General features: G+C 42.2%; 1 protein-coding gene across 6 annotated transcripts in view; it reads right to left on the bottom strand.

The window, feature by feature from the left end:
• Nucleotides 1-17,824, bottom strand: part of RALGPS2 (Ral GEF with PH domain and SH3 binding motif 2) — a 125,163-nt gene that overhangs the window by 25,341 nt on the left and 81,998 nt on the right. For all 6 annotated transcript variants that reach the window (XM_064148143.1, XM_064148144.1, XM_064148145.1 and 3 more), the window contains 4 exons: nucleotides 15,132-15,199; nucleotides 14,353-14,488; nucleotides 13,355-13,506; nucleotides 1,825-1,879 (listed from right to left, as the gene is read on the bottom strand). In XM_064148143.1, coding sequence (XP_064004213.1) covers nucleotides 1,825-1,879; nucleotides 13,355-13,506; nucleotides 14,353-14,488; nucleotides 15,132-15,199 — 411 coding nt within the window. The remainder of the gene's footprint in view (nucleotides 1-1,824; nucleotides 1,880-13,354; nucleotides 13,507-14,352; nucleotides 14,489-15,131; nucleotides 15,200-17,824) is intronic.

The raw sequence follows: 17,824 nt of genomic DNA, 5'->3' as shown, positions 1-17,824 counted from the left end.
GATAGGCACATGATGCACATTTAATCACAGAATGGTTCAGGCTGGAAAGGACCTTAAAGATCATCTAATCCCAACCACCTTGCCATGGGCAAGGCTACCTCCTACTAGGCCAGGAAAGCCCTTCTCCCCAAAGATCCTGTTCCTAAACCACTGGCAAATACTGAATTCCCACTCACACTGCCCAGGATGCTGTCGCTACTAACACTGGATGCAGCTCGATTTCACCAGTAGCTGTCAATTCCAGAGAACTAATGCTGCTCCCTCACTTAAAAAGTCTCTTCTGAGGAATGGGAACCCACTGTAGAGATCAAAAGTAGGGAGATACTCTCTCTACTTACACGTTTTGTCATTGGCATGTCAGTGTACTACCTATTAAATTCCAAACCACACTTTATCATCTTATAAACCAAGGCACAGATGGAAGGTTTCACACATGATGCTTTCAATGTCTGTAAGGAATTCAGTCTCTCTTCCTGGAAGCAGGAGAAAGAATCTACCCTGAAACACAGACAACTCCAAACAGAGCTCTTAAAGGACAGAACAAAGTACTGAAGGCAAACAGAATTTGTAAGAGGAGGAAGCACCTTCTGACATAATTGTCAGACACGTGGCAAACCTTTTAACTGGGAGGAGCCTGGGCCAGTCAGTTCTCATTAGCACAGGGATGAGAAACCTCTGCTTTGTCTCACAAGTCCACACAACAATTCTGGAGAGAGTAACCATGAGCTTAAGCCTAAGGCTTAACAAAAATGTTAAGTTTCTTATGTTACTTGAGGTAAAAATATTCAGTTTGCCCTTTTGTCTAAAGCTTTTCCATATAACTCCTTAGCTTTGAGAAATAACCTGAAGTTGACGAATTCCAGAAGCAGGGAAAGCAAAGCAAGGAGACCTTTTGAATGTTGCAGGTTGCATATCATAAAGCACCAAGAAGTTAGATATTTTCCTTCTGGCCCAATTTTCTTTCTAAGCTCATGGGGAATGCTCCTAGTGCTTACATAATGGAATCATGAGGGCATTACCTCATGTATGTAATCACATTTATAGCATGAACTACCAAAGAGTTCACCTTCAGCACACACACAACCTCACCAAATTCAAACTCTGGTCACAATTCCAAGCACAAAGAAAAAGTTCTTTCACAAGCATGTCCTCAAAGCACTGTAGGAGAAGTCATCCATGGCAATACTGAAGCTGATAAATCACCTGAAATTAAGCTAGAGAAGCAAGCTATTTATTCAGCTGCGGGAAGATGAAACTTCCACCTTTTACTCTAACTGCAGCTTCTGGTCTTTTTCCACATTCTTATGTACAACATGGGAAAGGATTGAAGTGGCCAATATCACCTGAGCATTTGCAGACATTGGACGAGGAGCAAACTTTAACTCTGGACCACAAAATCAGACATTAGCAAGAGGCATTTTTTGTATACTCATGTAACAGATAAGTGGGGAGAGACTGTAACAGGTAAAAATGGCAGTTACAAGAACAAGGGGACCAGGAATGGGTGAAATCTCAGTAAGAGTGAAAATGAAAGCCAGGTAGGTTGTGTGAATAGCATACCCAGGATAGAGAAAACATAAGAACAGAAAAAAATGTTGGGGTTTAATAGTACTCTGGTGGAGCTGTTCAGAAGCACATGTGCAATGAGTAAGCACCTAATTAAACAAAAGCCCTATTAATTACTAGTGAGCAGAAGGCCCTTCAGTGCTGCTATAACACGTGCAGTGAATTTGCTAGTTTATTAACATTCTTACATCCAGCAGACCTCTAGATCACTAAAACAAAGCACCATTGCCACACTGTTTAAATGGCAGTTTTTCTTACCTTTCAAATGCTGGCCAGGAAGTCTCTTCACTGAGTTCAGAACCATCACTGCTGCCTTAAAAAGAGATGAGAATGAATGATACTTTATTCCATCACCTACAATCTGTCTACTTCAATTATGTTTCTCCTCAGATATATGTAAAGACCAAATGTGTTAAACAATACTTCACTAAAATACTACAATGGGAATACTTTGAGAATACTTTGCATTTTGCTTCAGGGATTTTAAATAAACTGAGGTAGATTTGAAGGGACAGGGCCTAGGTGTACCCTAAGAAGCTGAAGGAGTGCTAACAAATGGAAGAAGCAGTTTAAATGTTTAAAGAACATCCTAAACAGAAAGTTGTCTGATTAACAAGAGAAGTATTTAAAAAGAAAGGTCACTTATTTATATAATTTCTTAGGCAGTCATATATGGTGATGATGAATAAAGGGACACAGCCTCAAGTTGTGCCAGGGTAGGTCTAGGCTGGATGTGAGGAAGAAGTTGTTGTCAGAGAGAGTGATTGGCATTGGAATGGGCTGCTCAGGGAGGTGGTGGAGTTGCCATTCCCTGGAGGTGCTGAAGCAAAGCCTGGCTGAGGCACTTAGTGCCATGGTCTCGCTGACTGGATAAGGCTGGGTGCTAGGTGGACTGGCTGAGCTTGGAGGTTTCTTCCAACATGCTTGATTCTATGTAGGGGTGCAAATCTGCAGGAGTGCAAACTCACTGATGAATCTTCAGATGCATTAGAAGCCTTTGCTGATCTGAGAAGACTTAAACAACTTTTAAAAGTTATCTCCCACCTACTATGTCAGATCACAACTATTTTTTTCCTTCTGTGCTTCACAAAGTAACTCCATGTTCCTGCAAATATTTTCCTTTAAATATTCCAAGTAGAGGAAAGCCACAGAATTCAAATATCTGATGCATCCACTCATGGCAGACTGATTATAAGGTACAACATTTACACTTGCAGTGAATCCCATTAGTCTGAATGGCAGGATTGAAATACAGACACAAGGTAATGTCACCTGTAGTGTCATTAAAACTCAGTAAGTATGTAGCAGTATGGAAATGCTGAGAACAGAACTCAGCACCTTCCGTTACTTACAATGCTCAGGCTGTTCTTTTGCTAGCTCTTCACCTCTCAGACCAGGCCTGCTCCTGTCCTTTACCTTCTACATCAAGCCAACTCCTCAGTTTCTGCCTAATTCAATGTTGGTCACTGCTAAAAGCCCACCTTTTGGCACACTACCTGGGACAGTTTGTTCTGCCTCTTGAATACCCAGACATGAAAGGAAGACTTCACTTATGATGACTTTCAGACAAACAAAAAAAGCCAAAGAACATCTGAAGCAATGCACCCTACATAAGGATTCCCACAGAGAAATAAAGGCTCAAAATGGGAATGAGTTCCCTGCAATTTTACACAGAACATCAGCAGGGAACAGTGGAGCTCTGGAGATTAAAGCTTCTCTGTACAAAGGTAAGTCTGGATCTTCACTGACTAGAGAGGAAAGATGGGGGCAATAAAAACTCACACAGAGCAGGGTAACAGCCAACAGCCATGAAAATCTCAGCATGGACTGCCTTTATTTGCCAGGAATTTGACTTAGGTGCCTCCTCTGCAAACATCAACTTAACATCCTCTATTTACATCATCTTCGAGGGGTACTAAATAATTTGGTCTTGGCTTATCCTGAACTTTCCCTAAAGGAAGGTCCTAACCTGGTTCATGCTAACATAACAGTAACAGGGAGCTAAGAGACAAAGCTGATGTTCCAGTATGTGTTAGCTCCTAAGCTAAGCAAAAAGGTCTGCAAAAAGGGAAATACAACACTCAACAGGTGACTGTTTTCTAGAAATGCCTTACAAATTCTAGTACTCACATCCTCAGACCATTGATCCTCAAGCATTCAACTGCTTAGCAGGTTACAGAAGCATATAGCTTGTCCATAAAAGAAAAGTAGTGTTACCAGCAGTGCTGTGACTTATACTTCCTCTGGAGCTGTGAGGGCAAGGTATCAAAGAGCCACAGTTACTACAGTTCAGTAAGTGCAGTTACTAGAAGAAGGAACAAATTTAATCTATCAGCAAACATTCTTGTGCCACAAGGCAAGTGAGTAGAAGTGACTATAATCACAAGAAGTTCTCAGCACAGCTTACATCTGAGTTGCACCATGGAAAAGAGGATATGCAAACTGAACTTCATGTTGCTCTTCACACTTTTAAACAGGAATACCACCAGCTACATCATGAAGAATTCCAGGCAAAGTTAGAATAAACAGTTGGAGTAACCTACTGAGCCAGAGTAACCAGACAGTGCCTGCTGTCACAGAGGAGTGTTTGCAAAATCACAAGCCAAAGCTTATCTCTTCCTGGAGGAAACAACTTGCACTTTAATATTTTAAGCAAATTCTACATCCATATCACAGTGGAAAGCTCAAGGACTTATCCAAACAGAAACACAGCTGTGGTCTCTGTAAGGCAAAATACAAAGTCTCTTCAGATAAATAACAACTTTTGGGGATGAAGAGACAGAATCAGATTTAACAGAATTCAGGGACAACTTTAAGCAAGTATTTTGGGTACAACCTCCCAGATGACTGTCTTTGAGGAAGAGCTTAAAGTACTGTAACCATTTTAGCAGGAGGAAAGACAATTGAAAAGGCAGGTTTCAAGTGTGATGGTTTCCGATAAAAGGGAGTCCAGTATCCTGGACTGTTGTGAAGACAGGAGTGAATCTCTTGAGCCATCTAAACACCAAGGAGCAGAAATGAGGGAATAGAATGAATAGGAAGTGAATAATTGGTGCTCCTGCCAGGTATTTTTCCAAGCAAATGCAACCACCCAGTATCAGAGAATCAGAGTCAACCAGGTCGGAAGAGACCTCCAAGCTCATCCAGCCCAACCTAGCACCCAGCCCTGGCCAAGCAACCAGACCATGGCACTAAGTGCCTCAGCCAGGCTTGGCTTCAATACCTCCAGGCACAGCGACTCCACCACCTCCCTGGGCAGCCCATTCCAATGCCAATCACTCTCTCTGCCAGGAACTTCCTCCTAACATCCAGCCCAGACCTCCCCTGCCACAACTTCAGACTCTGTCCCCTTCTTCTGTTGCTGCTTGCCTGGCAGAAGAGACCAACCCCACCTAGCTACAGCCTCCCTTCAGGTAGTTGTAGACTGCAGTGAGGTCTGCCCTGAGCCTCCTCTGCTGCAGGCTGCACACCCCCAGCTCCCTCAGCCTCTCCTCACAGGGCTCTGCTCCAGGACCCTCATCAGCTTCCTTGCTGCCCTTCTCTCGACACCTTCCAGCACTGCAACATCTCTCTTGAATTGAGGAGCCCAGAACTGGACACAGCACTCAAGGGGTGGCCTGAGCAGTGCTGAGCACAGGGGCAGAAGAACCTCCCTTGTCCTGCTGGCCACACTGCTCCTGAGCCAGGCTAGGACGCCACTGGCTCTCCTGGCCACCTGGGCACAGTGCTGGCTCATCTTCAGCTACTACCTATCAGCACCCCCAGGGCCCTTTCAACCTCTTCAATTTTTTAATTTGTAATATCTTTTTAATCCTGTGTAAACACAGATGGTAAAGCATCTGCATGGGCTCTTTGGCCCACTTCCCAATTTTCACATTGCTGGTGGAATGGTAACTGGCAATTTGTGTAGAGACTGAACATTTTTAAGGGAAACCTGATGAACTCCCCTCAGTTCATCTAACTTTGCTAACTGTACTGAGACCATAAGAAGGGTTTTCACTGTCTGAAAGGCTGCATTTCAGCCCTTCTGCATTTTTAAAAAGCAACCCTGGCTTTTAAATCTTCCTGTAGAGTACTTAGCACAGCCTTTGAAATACAGCTATTTTAGCAAAGCTGATGTAGTTGCCATCAAAATGTCATTTCAGATGAAATTTTAATGTAGCAGCCTACTTTAAATATTAAAAAAATGACCTTGTAACACTGCATTGCAAGGGGGGGGGGTCTCATTATGTGGGCTTTATCTCACGGGCCTCAATCAAGCAGAGCTGTCATATTGAAGCTGCACTTCTGGTTAATAGAAAGCTAAATCTATGTAGTAATAATGAAGTAAAAAAGACTCTAAGTGTCACTAATAACTTCAGCATTGGCTGGATGCCTAGGGTAAACAGGAATTACTGCACCATTTTGTGGGACTGACTGCTCCAAGTAGCAATAAGGAAAGTTTCAATTAGGTGCAAGGAAAATGTTTTTCACATGCAGGCTGTGAAGCACAGTAACAGATTGCTCAGAGAGACTGTAGACTGCCTTCTTGAAGAACTTGCCTAGAAATCTGATGATCAAGTTAAATCTGACTGGAGTTTTTGACCAGCTGACCTCTTGTGGTCCCTTCAAGCCAGGGTTATTAAAAAAAAAAGTAGGTTAAAAAATAAAGTAGGTTATAAAAACAAAGAGGAGAGACTCAGTTTGGACAGGTCTGAAGCAGGCCTCCTTAGAAACAGTCTCAAGGACCTGCCCAAAGGGAGGCTGTAGCCAGGTGGGATTGGTCTCTGCTGCCAGGCAAGGAGTAACAGAAGAAGGGGACAGAGTCTCAAGTTGTGTCAGGGGAGGTCTAGGCTGGATGTCAGGAGGAAGTTGTCGTCAGAGAGAGTGATTGGCATTGGAATGGGCTGCCCAGGGAGGTGGTGGAGTTGCTGTCCCTGGAGGTGTTGAAGCAAAGCCTGGCTGAGGCACTTAGTGCCACGGTCTAGTTGACTGGCTAGGGCTGGGTGCTAGGTTGGACTGGAGGAGTTTGGAGGTCTCTTCGGGATTTTTTAGATTCTAAAAAAATCCAGAGTTTTCAAGAGCTTTGATACTAAAAGAGCCTCTTTCCCAAAAGGCACATACCTCACATCAGTCCCTCCAAAACAAAACAGAGGTGAAAAGAACTGCTTTTTACCAAACATAGGTTAAATGTCTAGCCAAATTCTGTTCAAGCATCAAGTGCACTATTTGACAATCACCTCAACTGGAAACATTTCATTCATTCTGTACTTCAAAACCACATCACTTTCTTCAGTTCCTCTCAAGCACGTACTCTATGCTCCAGCAGTTTTCCAACCACCTTGAGCAGGTCTCCAGGTTAAACTTCCTAACAAGTTCTACACAGTATAAGCCCTTTCTATTAAGTAACATTCTACACAAATTTGGGGCTTTATGTAAGAAATTGCTTCACACAACTACTATCTTCCCACTATTCTTTATTGTTAATAAACCTGAAAATCAGAGTTGTGTTTATCCTGGTGGGGCTCTGAGCAACCTAACCTTGTTGGAGATGTCCCTGCTCACTGCAGGGCGGTTGGATCAGATGACCTCTAAAGAGAGGTTCCTTCAAACCCAAAGTATTCGACGATTCTCTGATTTTTGCTACTTAAGGTGCAGCAAAGGCTTCTTCCTGCCTTAGGCATAACAACAACTGGCAAATTATCTTTTACTAACTGTGCTGGTGATTACCTGAGAAGTGTCAGGAGTGCTTCCACAGAGCTCTACTGCTGCAGCTGAATAGAGACAGGCATTTTCTGTTTGCGTTTGTAGAAGTGCCTACACATATGGCTATGCTACAGCCACACAAACAGCATGAGGCTAGGTTGTTAGTTAGGTGATAGGCAATGCCTACACCGCTGCAGAGCCATTTCCCCTGGTCACAGCATCCACTCACTGCTGAAAGTTTGAGGATATTGAACATTTAACACAGGCTTCCTTTATCCAGAAGTTAATCCCCAAAGTTAAACAGGTGTTAATGTAAACAAACCAACCCCAAAGAGTTTAAAAAGCATTCAGACGAAAAATTCTTTCCACTTCTCAAATCTGTGACTGACACTCTTTTGGCTCCAGCTCCACAGTGTTTCCAGAGCTGTGGTCACTAGAGCTGGTGGCTGATCTGATAACTTGAAATTTTAAGGTGAAAACACAAAAAACTGGTGAAGAGGCTCAAACTTCAATTGCTGTAGCACAATACAGCTCAGTTAACATCATGGAGGTGGACCCAAGGCTCCGAAAGTGATATTGTGCCTTGTTGAGTTTGTGACCATACAGATGATCATGTTTAACCAGTTCATTACTATTTAACTAGTTTACAGTAAAGTTTAAACCTTTGTCTTGCTAGCTAAGTAGAAATTGTGTGAAGACTGGCAAACAACTCAAGCAGTACAATGCAAGAGAACTGACATAAACTTTAAATAGTGTCACTGACAGTGAGTGAAAAAGTAATAAGAGCAAACAAACAGATAAAGAAGGGGCAGAAACAGAAAGTTTGCACAACTCTATTACATTTACAAAGCTGCACAGCACATGGCTTGGACCAGACAATAAGGACTGGGGAAGAAATCAGGTGCTAGAACTGTATATTCTTCTCCTCTTCTCAATTCCAGGCACCTACAAGTACCTTTTTAACCCTAAGTATTACACAGCTTTTATATTTTGAAGCAAGAAAGTAGTACTTCACTACAATCTGCACTATCAATACAGAGTGGGGGAACAGGAGATAGAAAGCAGCCCTGGGGAAAAGGACTTGGGGGTGCTGATGGACGAGAAGCTGGATGTGAGCAGACAGTGTGTGCTTGCAGCCCAGAAGGCAAATCAGATCCTGGGCTGCATCTGAAGATGCGTTGTCAGCAGATCCAGAGAGGGGATTCTGTCACTTCACTGTACGCTGGTGAGACCTCACCTGGAGTACTGTATTCAGGTCTGCAGCCCTCAGAAGAGGAAGGACATGGATCTGATGGAATGGGTCCAGAGGAGAGCCACAAGAACAATCAGGGGGTTGGAGCACCTCTGCTATGAAGACAGACTGAGGGAGCTGGGGGTGTTCAGTCTGCAGAAGAGGCGGCTCTGGAGAGACCCAATAGCTGCCTTCCAGTACCCAAAGTGGGCCTACAAGAGCAGTGGAGAAAGACTGTTTACAAAGGCCTACGGTGATAGGTCAAGAGGCAATGGCATCAAACTAAAGAAGAGAAGCTTTAGATTGGATGTTAGGAGCAGGTTCCTTACTATGATGGTGGTGGAACACTGGAACAGGTTGCTCAGGGAGGTGGTTGGGGCCCCATCCCTGGGGACCCTCAAGGTGAAGCTTGACAGGGCTCTGGTCCAACCTGGTCTGGTTGAGGATGTCCCTGTTGACTGCAGGGAAGAGGGACAGAGATGTCCTTCAGAGGTCCCTTCCAAGCCAGACCATTCTACAACTCTGAGGGCAGCACAGGCTATGCCCAATTAGGCAAGGAGACAGCCATCTACATACTCTTGAATAGAACATTAAATACAAAATACATATTTCTTCTGCCTGAAACTCTACCCAAACTTTGATCTTCTGATGCAGACTGCTGATGACTCAGAGTCCTAAACACCTCAACAGTATACTACAGGGTAAGGAATCAAACAAACATTGGCTGTGTAGTTTTCTTCCCTACTGTACAGGCTGCCAAAAAGCTGCAAGTAAAGGCATACACTGTATAGCTACACCTATACCTCATTTAAAGAGAAATATAATCCCTTGTAGAATTCAAGTACTTCAAGATGGTGACTTACTAGAGGAATTCACTAAAATGCTTACAAGTCTATCAGCCAGGTAAGGTTTGAAAATCATAGAATCATAGAATGTACTGTTCTTACAAAAGGCACTTTCTTCCATTAATTCTCATGGATGTAAAATATCTTTGACTCCACAGTATTAATTTCTCTGATAGCATTAGAAAAATGGCTCAAGTTACACTCAAGGGATTAGAACACACAAATGAAAACAAATGTTCAAGAGTCTTAGCTTTTCCAGAGCTTTCATCCATACTATTGTAGATTAGAAAAAATAAGTGGGAAGAAGAAGCAGCCATTTGAGAAAGAAAACTCTCCAAAGTCAGAACAGAATTCACATTCAGCACTGCCACAACCAATCCATAAACGTGTTTGCTTTGAATTTTTAAACACCTAAGATTACCTTCTCAATTTTGGCCAAAGATTTCATACAACAGAAATATACTCTTAAGTGATATACATGGGAGACTGCACCCTTAAAAAAGATCCACCTCGTAGCAAAATGACTTTGCAACCTGTATGTTAGGTGCTGTAAGAGAAGAGCTGGGCAGAAGCAATAGTTGAAAAGAGGGGACTGTTTTACACTGTCCTTCTACCTCTACAGAATTATTTGTATGATTAGGTATGAGAAACAAATTCAGTTTCAGAAAATAAGTTCAGAAATGGAGGTGAGCCAAATTCTAAGAAATGGAAATACAGAACTTCTGAAAACATTAATAAAGTGAGCAGAACACTGCTGCAAAGATACTTAGGAGTCCAAGTGAGCAAGAATAGAACACTTAGAAAGTCAAGAGCCCCCAGGGAATATTAGAAAACCATGTATTCTTCAGAGAAATACTTTACACATAAAATGAACTTTCACATTGTTTCTGAGTGTACCCACAATCTAGTGAAAGCATCTTCATTTATCCTGCTTCTAGGTGAGCAGGTGACAGCAGGTAAAGGCATGCAGGAGAGGAGCTGGTCTGAGTGTGTGGGTGGTTCCTTCCACCTGAACTGGCCTTCAGACCCTGAACTGAAGAAAAAACACAATAAAGATCTCTGACTAGAGCTGTCACGTTTCACATAGGTCTGTTTTCAGGAAATCCCATGCCTCACTCCCTTTCTGCATTGCTACTGCTTTAGGAATCATTCACTGCAAATTAAAACACCCAGTTAGCATATCCTTTATTGCTGGAAGATTAATAATTGCTGTGAATTTTTTTGTATGCTATAGAATCACACACTAGAATCATTAAGGTTGGAAACAACCTCCAGCATCATCAAGTCCAACCACTAGGCATCATTCCCAGAATGGATCATCAGTCTTTCCCAGCAGAACATGAACAAAATTGTCCATCAACACTTGAGTGTGTGTTTTTAGTTTAGATAGGCAGGCACTGCTGGATTAACTGCTCAGTTTCAGTATGCTTACATGCAGAACAGCATTTCCTCCAGCCAAGAATCTCAAACACAGCCATGCTCTAACTGATGTCTACCGCGGACTGAAAGCTTGCATCACAGAGATAACTGAAGAAACTCAAGGTCTCTGCAGTAGTTGCTCTGTTCACCAGTGGAAAAACAGGCAGTACTTTGATGAATCTTAGTAACGTGGCTATGAATTCCTTTCTTGAAGTGTGAATGGGCTACAGTAGCCTGGTAACAACAAAGGCAAATCCAGCACGAGGCCTGATAAAACAAAGTAGGAACTCGCATGCTCCCATGACTCAGAAAGAGCACTGCAATGGTACAGTTCTGCATACAAACAGCCTATAGGCACTGCTGTTACCCTGCTGCTTCTTTGACATTTGATGTGGAGGCAGATTACATCAGATCATCCAATATCAAAGGACTGGAAAGGTTTGAAGACATCTCAGCTCTCCAAACACAAGAGTGCTTTAAAGTCTTCTTTAAGGTCACGTTCAAGGTGCTGGCATAGCAAAAAGACTATCCATGTTTTGAAGGGGGCTCATTTATCCCAAAGGTTCACTCCTATACAGTCTTATACCCAAGAAGTAGCCTTGTTGCTGGAGTAGCAGGTTTAAATCCACATTTACGGGCAAGGGGAGGAATAACACTCCTTTCAGTACACATTCAGAAGAAGTTTTCCTGACCATCTTTTGAAGTTGTGTTGTAGAATACTGTAAACCTCCTCTCTGCTCCAGTGACTGTACTATTTCCAAGTACTGAGTAAACAGACTACTTCAAACATGATGGAGGAACTTAACAGCTTCAATCAACTTCCTGAAATCCTGCTGAAGCAGCAGGAAAGAATGCCAGAAAACTTACATTTCCAATAATTCTTCAGTAATAGATACTGAAAGCCTCCAGAACTTAACTCTCTTCTTCCACACTTACTTCTAACATCTCTACTCATATTTGGTGTCATTCAAAATTTTGTCATCAAGAAGCAGCAAAAATAACTATGATCTTATACTGCCAAAACAGCAATAAAACCAAAGCATATGAGTATGGGGAAGCTGGAGGTGGAAGGGGTTGGGAGAGAGCAAGTTCTACTCACAAATGCTGATCTCACACAAAGTGCACAAAGTTGCTGTTTTACAAAGGACTTACAAAAAGTGACAGCTTGGTCCAACTAACAAGGGCAACTACATCAAGTCTGCAGTCACGTTGGAGCTGAAACATTCCCAGATGATGCAAAGCATGAAAATCTGTGGTCTCCAAAATCTCTAGAAGGTGACTGGTTCTTAACTGTACCTCATAAAAAACTGCCTGTCAGCTCGAGCTTCCCTGCAGGTCAGTGAATAATTTGTCCTGGTAAAAAGGATCAACTGCAGAAAAGTTTCTTAGATGCTTAGAAAGTGGTAGAAAAAAACCCCAACACCTGCCCCAGGAAAAGGACAATGCAAATTCTTAACCAAGGTGACCAAAGTTTGCTTCTCCTGCACTGTGCACCCCCTGAGAATAAAAGCTGTTTGCATGCTGATGAGAAGCACCATTCCTGCTGGACGAAATGGCAAACTTTGCTACAGCAGAGAACCTGTAGCAACAGACAAGTAATAGTGGAAACCTTCTGATGTGAACAGGTTCAAGCTACCTTGGTCTAAGCCAAGTCCACTGATCTACTTATGAACATCTTTTTTTTACATTATTGCCTCTAGGTATTTGACTTTTTCCATATGAATAACATAGTTAGAGTTTGCTCAGAATGTGGCCTTCACCTCAATAAAACATATTAAGAGCTCCTGGAAACAGTAGAATTTGAAACTGTTTGACCTTGTTTCTCTCCACAGAGCCTAAAGAGCAAAACTGTTTTAAAAATAAACTTACCCAAACAAATGAATAACACTACAAAAATCTTTTGTTACCATAAATGTATAAAACCTGAACACTGCTGAATTCTATCACACTAACAAGAAGCTGAATTCCTCAACCCTGGATGAAGTGAAGTGGATCTGAGAGGCACTTACCCTGACCTCTCTTCACTTCAAGGATGTGTCCACAATAGGAAAAAAGAAGAGCAACTGCCATCAGATAAGAAACTCAGGAAGCACAAGTTCCCAAAAGAATACTTTAAATATTTGAAGACAAATAACTTAACAAAATGAAGGTCCTGGTACTTTGCAGTGACTAAAAGTGAAATTGATATTGACTCCTGACAAAAGTCAGGAGTAGCTGGAAATGCTGCTCTTAAAGACTGTCAGAAAATTCCATGTCCTGCTGTCAGCTCAAAGTGGCATTTTAAAGAGAAATTCTGCCATGAGGCATTTCTAAGATGGAATCATTTGGAGGAGGGGGAGGAAAATTAGAAAATGGTGCCCTGCACTTGCCTGCACCCCTGCCAAGGAAGAGGAATGTATCAGAGGTTGTTAAAGGCATACATAAATAGTGCTTCTTTATGTCAGCTGATGCCATATAAATGATGCTGCCCTTCTTCACAGGCATTTCTTACATCTCTTCTAAACTGGGGCTGGGGTTTTAGTAGCACTGCTGGCACAGCAGCCAGCTAATGACACTACAGTTTTTATTAGGAGATCACACACTACACAAGTAGGTTTAAAGTTCCTACCTATTGAAATGCCACTAGAAAGGGTGGAGCTTTCTGCCTGGCCTCGGGATGGGACGTGAGGCTCCATGACGCTGTCATCCAGTAGATGCCTTGATCCTGCGTTGGGGAATGTTGCGCTTTTGAATTCAGCTGTATTCATTTTGTGTATGAAACTGGAAGTGAAGAGGGATAAAAACTGTTGCAATACTATCTTTGGCAAGTTTCAAATGCTGGTGCTTTAACATCTCAAAGGATTGCATGCAGTGTCATCCTGACTATCAAACTAAACCATGGCTGAAGTCATAGGCACTAGCTATAGAAATTGGTTCTCTTTAAACTGCACAGCACTCCTGGAGCAAAATCAGGACTAGCTTAAAAATTATTTGCAATACCCTAAGGTATTTTTGGTCTTACTATAACACTTATATGACTGAACTTTAGAATTGCATTCTAGCTCAGTACAGGTAAAATTCCACAATCTCAGTCAAGAGATTACTGAGGAGCTACAGTCTTGCACTTTGAAAAGCTGACAAGGGAACTGCCGATACTGTGACCCAGATATGCCTTAGAAGTACACAGTCATATTTGTACATAAAAATGACAACCAAAGAAGGTGTATACAAAAAGCAACACCACCTGAAGCCATCGCTAGACAAAGTTATATGAAAGTCTGTAAAGAAGGCCTCTCTTCAAAAATACCAATGAAGTAATTCTTTCAGTTTGAAAGAATTATGCTGGCACAGAGTTGCTGCAGATGATAGTTTCACCATGCAGGAAGAACATAATTGGGCTAACTCATTGGCTGTTCTCATCCTCACAGTCACACAGTCATCTTATTTTAAATGTGTGGTTGGGCTTATCATAACTACCACTGTAGCTCTGAGCTTATTCTCTTGCTACAAACTGGTCTCTAAGTGGGGCACTATGTACAAATCATGTCACATTTTAAAAGCAAAGCTTTTGTGTATAAAGATGATGCACCACAAAGCTTAGATTTTCAGGTTATACAAAATGCTGACTTGTATCCCAGGCTGTGACATTTCCTGTGCCCATGTGGTATCAGGTTCCTAGGCGAAGGGGGTGTTGGTGGTAGCAAGGCTCCTTCCGCTGCAGCATTTTTCCGTCCACTTTGTGGAGAAGCTCCAACTTCAGAGCCTAGGAACACAAGAGACATTACCCCTGAGTTACTTCACAACTACTGTCAGGGTTACATCTCATAAAATCATAGAAGAGCTGAGCAGAACTTCATGAACTCAATTTGTAAGAGACAGACTGTAATAAGACACACTGATAATCACTAATTAACCCCCCTGTGCTTTATGTTCTTTGCACAGCATCAAAATAAACACACTTCTTAATTACAAGGGTTTTTTTTAAGTCCTAAAGGTTCCTGAATTAGCTACACTGGCATTAAACAGGTCCCACTGATTCTACATTTTGGAACTCCTGCCTCTTGGCACCGATCAAAAATCATGTACATTTTGGGAAGCTTATTATACCATAAAAAGCTCAGAAGAAGGCTCTTCTGTCTAGACACAACAAAGAATGAATATGTAATAGCTCTTCACCCCAAATGACACTAACAAGTTAGTGCCACAATACATACAAGAACCTAAAACCTGGGCTCAATCCCTTGAAAGAATTCCTTTACAGATCACCTTTAGACTTTTTAACCACAAATACACAGTGTTTATACTTCACACTTCTTTATGAGCCTCAGGCAAATACATTCCACCTCCGTGACTCAAAAATAATGCATCTGACAACCTCAAGTCTCCCCACATTTACAGGCATTTACCTACTAAATCTTCTCTGGAAGCAGCAGAGTGGGGGGTGCTGGTCCCTGGTTCTATCTTTAATGAAAGTCTGCATTAAAGAAACATGAAAAATTATTCGATCAGGAAATAGAAGCACAGAGAAGTAAGTTTTGGAAAGATTATTTCTGTACATTTACAGCTAAAAGCTGCCTCTTCCTGTAACTGCAGGAAATGCTATAAGCCCAAGCACACATCATCTCTAAACGTTTTAGTCTGATCTATTTTGTGTGAAAATAACCCTTGTACTGCAACAGGCAAAAAAGGTAGTTAATGAGTTTCTTGCTTTGGTTCATGTAGATCAGGTGAGGTTTGCAACACTGTAGCTGATGGAGAACCATACTCAAGAGCAAACCCTCGGCTCTGGCGCATCCCTGCAGCCTCTCCTGCACCAGGAGCTTGCTTCATTAGGCACAGCCAGCCACAACCTACCAAAGCTCCACCAACTGCCATCTGCACCGAGCAAAGCTTCATGCTGTTAGGAAGGTGTGGCAAAGTCAAGCTGTGGAAGGAGCAAGGGATGAGGCCACTGCTTTATGCTGGCACCAGCCTCCAGTGACAATGTAGCCACATGCAAACCAGGACTTCCACAGTCTTGGGACTAAGGAGCAGATTGGTGAAGCTCAGTGATGCCACCACTAGTCTAGCACAAAAACTAGGAAGAATAAAATGTATACAACTGCACTGTCCCACCCTGGCTAAAATATTTCTACTTACTACACTTCATAGTTGAAATTTTCCTATAAAGTGCTCTACTGTGCTAAGCCTTTTGTCCTTATTGGTATAAAAGCCAAAATTCCTCCTTCTTGCATTTTGGAAAATCCATTATCAACAACTGCATCCATAATTCAAGCCTCTTCTACAGCAGGCACATTTTAATGCCATTTCCAACAGAACCACGAAGAAGGCAGAGTCCAGGAGCTGAAAATTCCAGGAAGATCAAGCATATCTTGTCCATAGTTTGCAGCACTAGAATCTTTGAAATGATCAGGGTTGAAAAAGCATCTGCTTCATTTTGGGGAGAGGAAGTTTAAAATCTGACAGCTTCTCTTTCCCTTCCATCCCCAGGCTATCTAGCAATGGGTCATTACAAGTGTAAAATTAGAGTGTTGTTTTTAAATCAAACAAAACTCTTAAGGAAGAAAGAAAGTATTCAAGTTACAATGGCTCTTCTCTAACTTCAGCCTTTTTCAGACACTTTAAGGGTAAAAAATAAATATAATAGTAAGAATAATTCTTCAAAAGGAGACTCCTCCTTTATGGAAAAACTCTTTTTTTTGAGACATGCAAATCCCACAGGTGCAAAAGGAGACTTTCTGAATAGCAGCCATGTTTCTGCATGAAGTGCAATTGTCTCCATTCATTTCCCTGCTCTCAAAACATGGCTTGTGCAGGATGAAGCAACAAAATTCCCACTAGTGGTGAGTCCTACCTAGTGAAGGCTGAGGAACGTGGAGTGTGGAATTCATTAAGACAATCTGCTACTAAAAAGCAGACACTGCAGTTCAGAAACTTGGGTTTGGTGGTGGCTTTTTTAGTTTCAAGCACCTGACCAGGGAGCTTTACTCTCAAGTGTTAGGCAAGCAGTACTTGCAAAACCAGGCTACAGAAGGCTTCATGAAAAAGAGAAGTCAGATATTTGTATACAGACATGCAGGGAAACAAGTGACAGATCTCAGAAGGCAAGTAGCAATTCTCTGACATAAACTGAAGGGTGCCTATTTGCTGTCTTTTAGTAAAGGAGATGTTCAAGCAAAGCCTGGCTGAGGCACTTAGTGCCATGGTCTGGTTGACTGAATAGGGCTGGGTGCTAGGTTGGCCTGGATGATCTTGGAGGTCTCTTCCAACCTGGTTGATTCTATGATTCTAAATCCAGGTTAGAGGTATAAAATGGCGAAGAGTATCTGTTCCTCCAGTGAGCATACCCCTCCCACCATTCCAAGGTAGCTACACAAGCAATCAGTTCAACACAACTCAGGTTGCAACCTTCCCAGGCAGGTAGGATGTAAATGGGTGGAGAACCTCCTCAAGCACATCAGCCAATGAACAAAAACTTGCTTCATATGCAACAGATTTGCTTTAGGTTTTTTCCTGTCCTTGGGGCTTGTTCCTGTCCTTTACCTTTACCTTTGGGTGGTATGCCGCGAGGAATGGGTGGGGGAAACAGATGGACAACATCTTGCCTCTCAAAAATGAAATGTATAGATTTTACTTAGACTATAGAATCAAGTCAAAGAGATAAAATGAAAGTGAAATATATATGGAATTGAAAATGTTAAGTCAGACACAGGAAAGAATATGGGGCTGGATGAACAGATGATTTTGTTCTGATGGAAGATGACAGAAATGACTTCCTGTTATGACTTCAATATTATTGACAGAACAGTGTTACATGTGAGCCAGGTGAATGGGGTCTTCAGTAAGTGAATACATAGAGACCTGCAGATCAAATCTGCAGATCAGGCCTAAAACCTAGGGCTTGATGCAGTTAGGCAGAGGGGGAGAGAGATATGCCATTCACCAGATTGAAAATTGGCTTGAGCACAGGACCTTGCCATAACCTCACTACAGGCAAATGCTGCACCTGGGACACACAATCCCCTGACAGAAGAGCAATCTGAGACGTGAGGGGCTCTGTGTTCTGAATGTAATTCTATAAGGAGTTACAGTCAGTTGA

Source organism: Pogoniulus pusillus, chromosome 8 (assembly GCF_015220805.1).
Source record: "Pogoniulus pusillus isolate bPogPus1 chromosome 8, bPogPus1.pri, whole genome shotgun sequence".
Taxonomy (NCBI): domain Eukaryota; kingdom Metazoa; phylum Chordata; class Aves; order Piciformes; family Lybiidae; genus Pogoniulus; species Pogoniulus pusillus.
The sequence above is the reverse complement of the archived record's forward strand: the minus strand, read 5'-3'. Positions and strand labels throughout refer to the sequence as shown.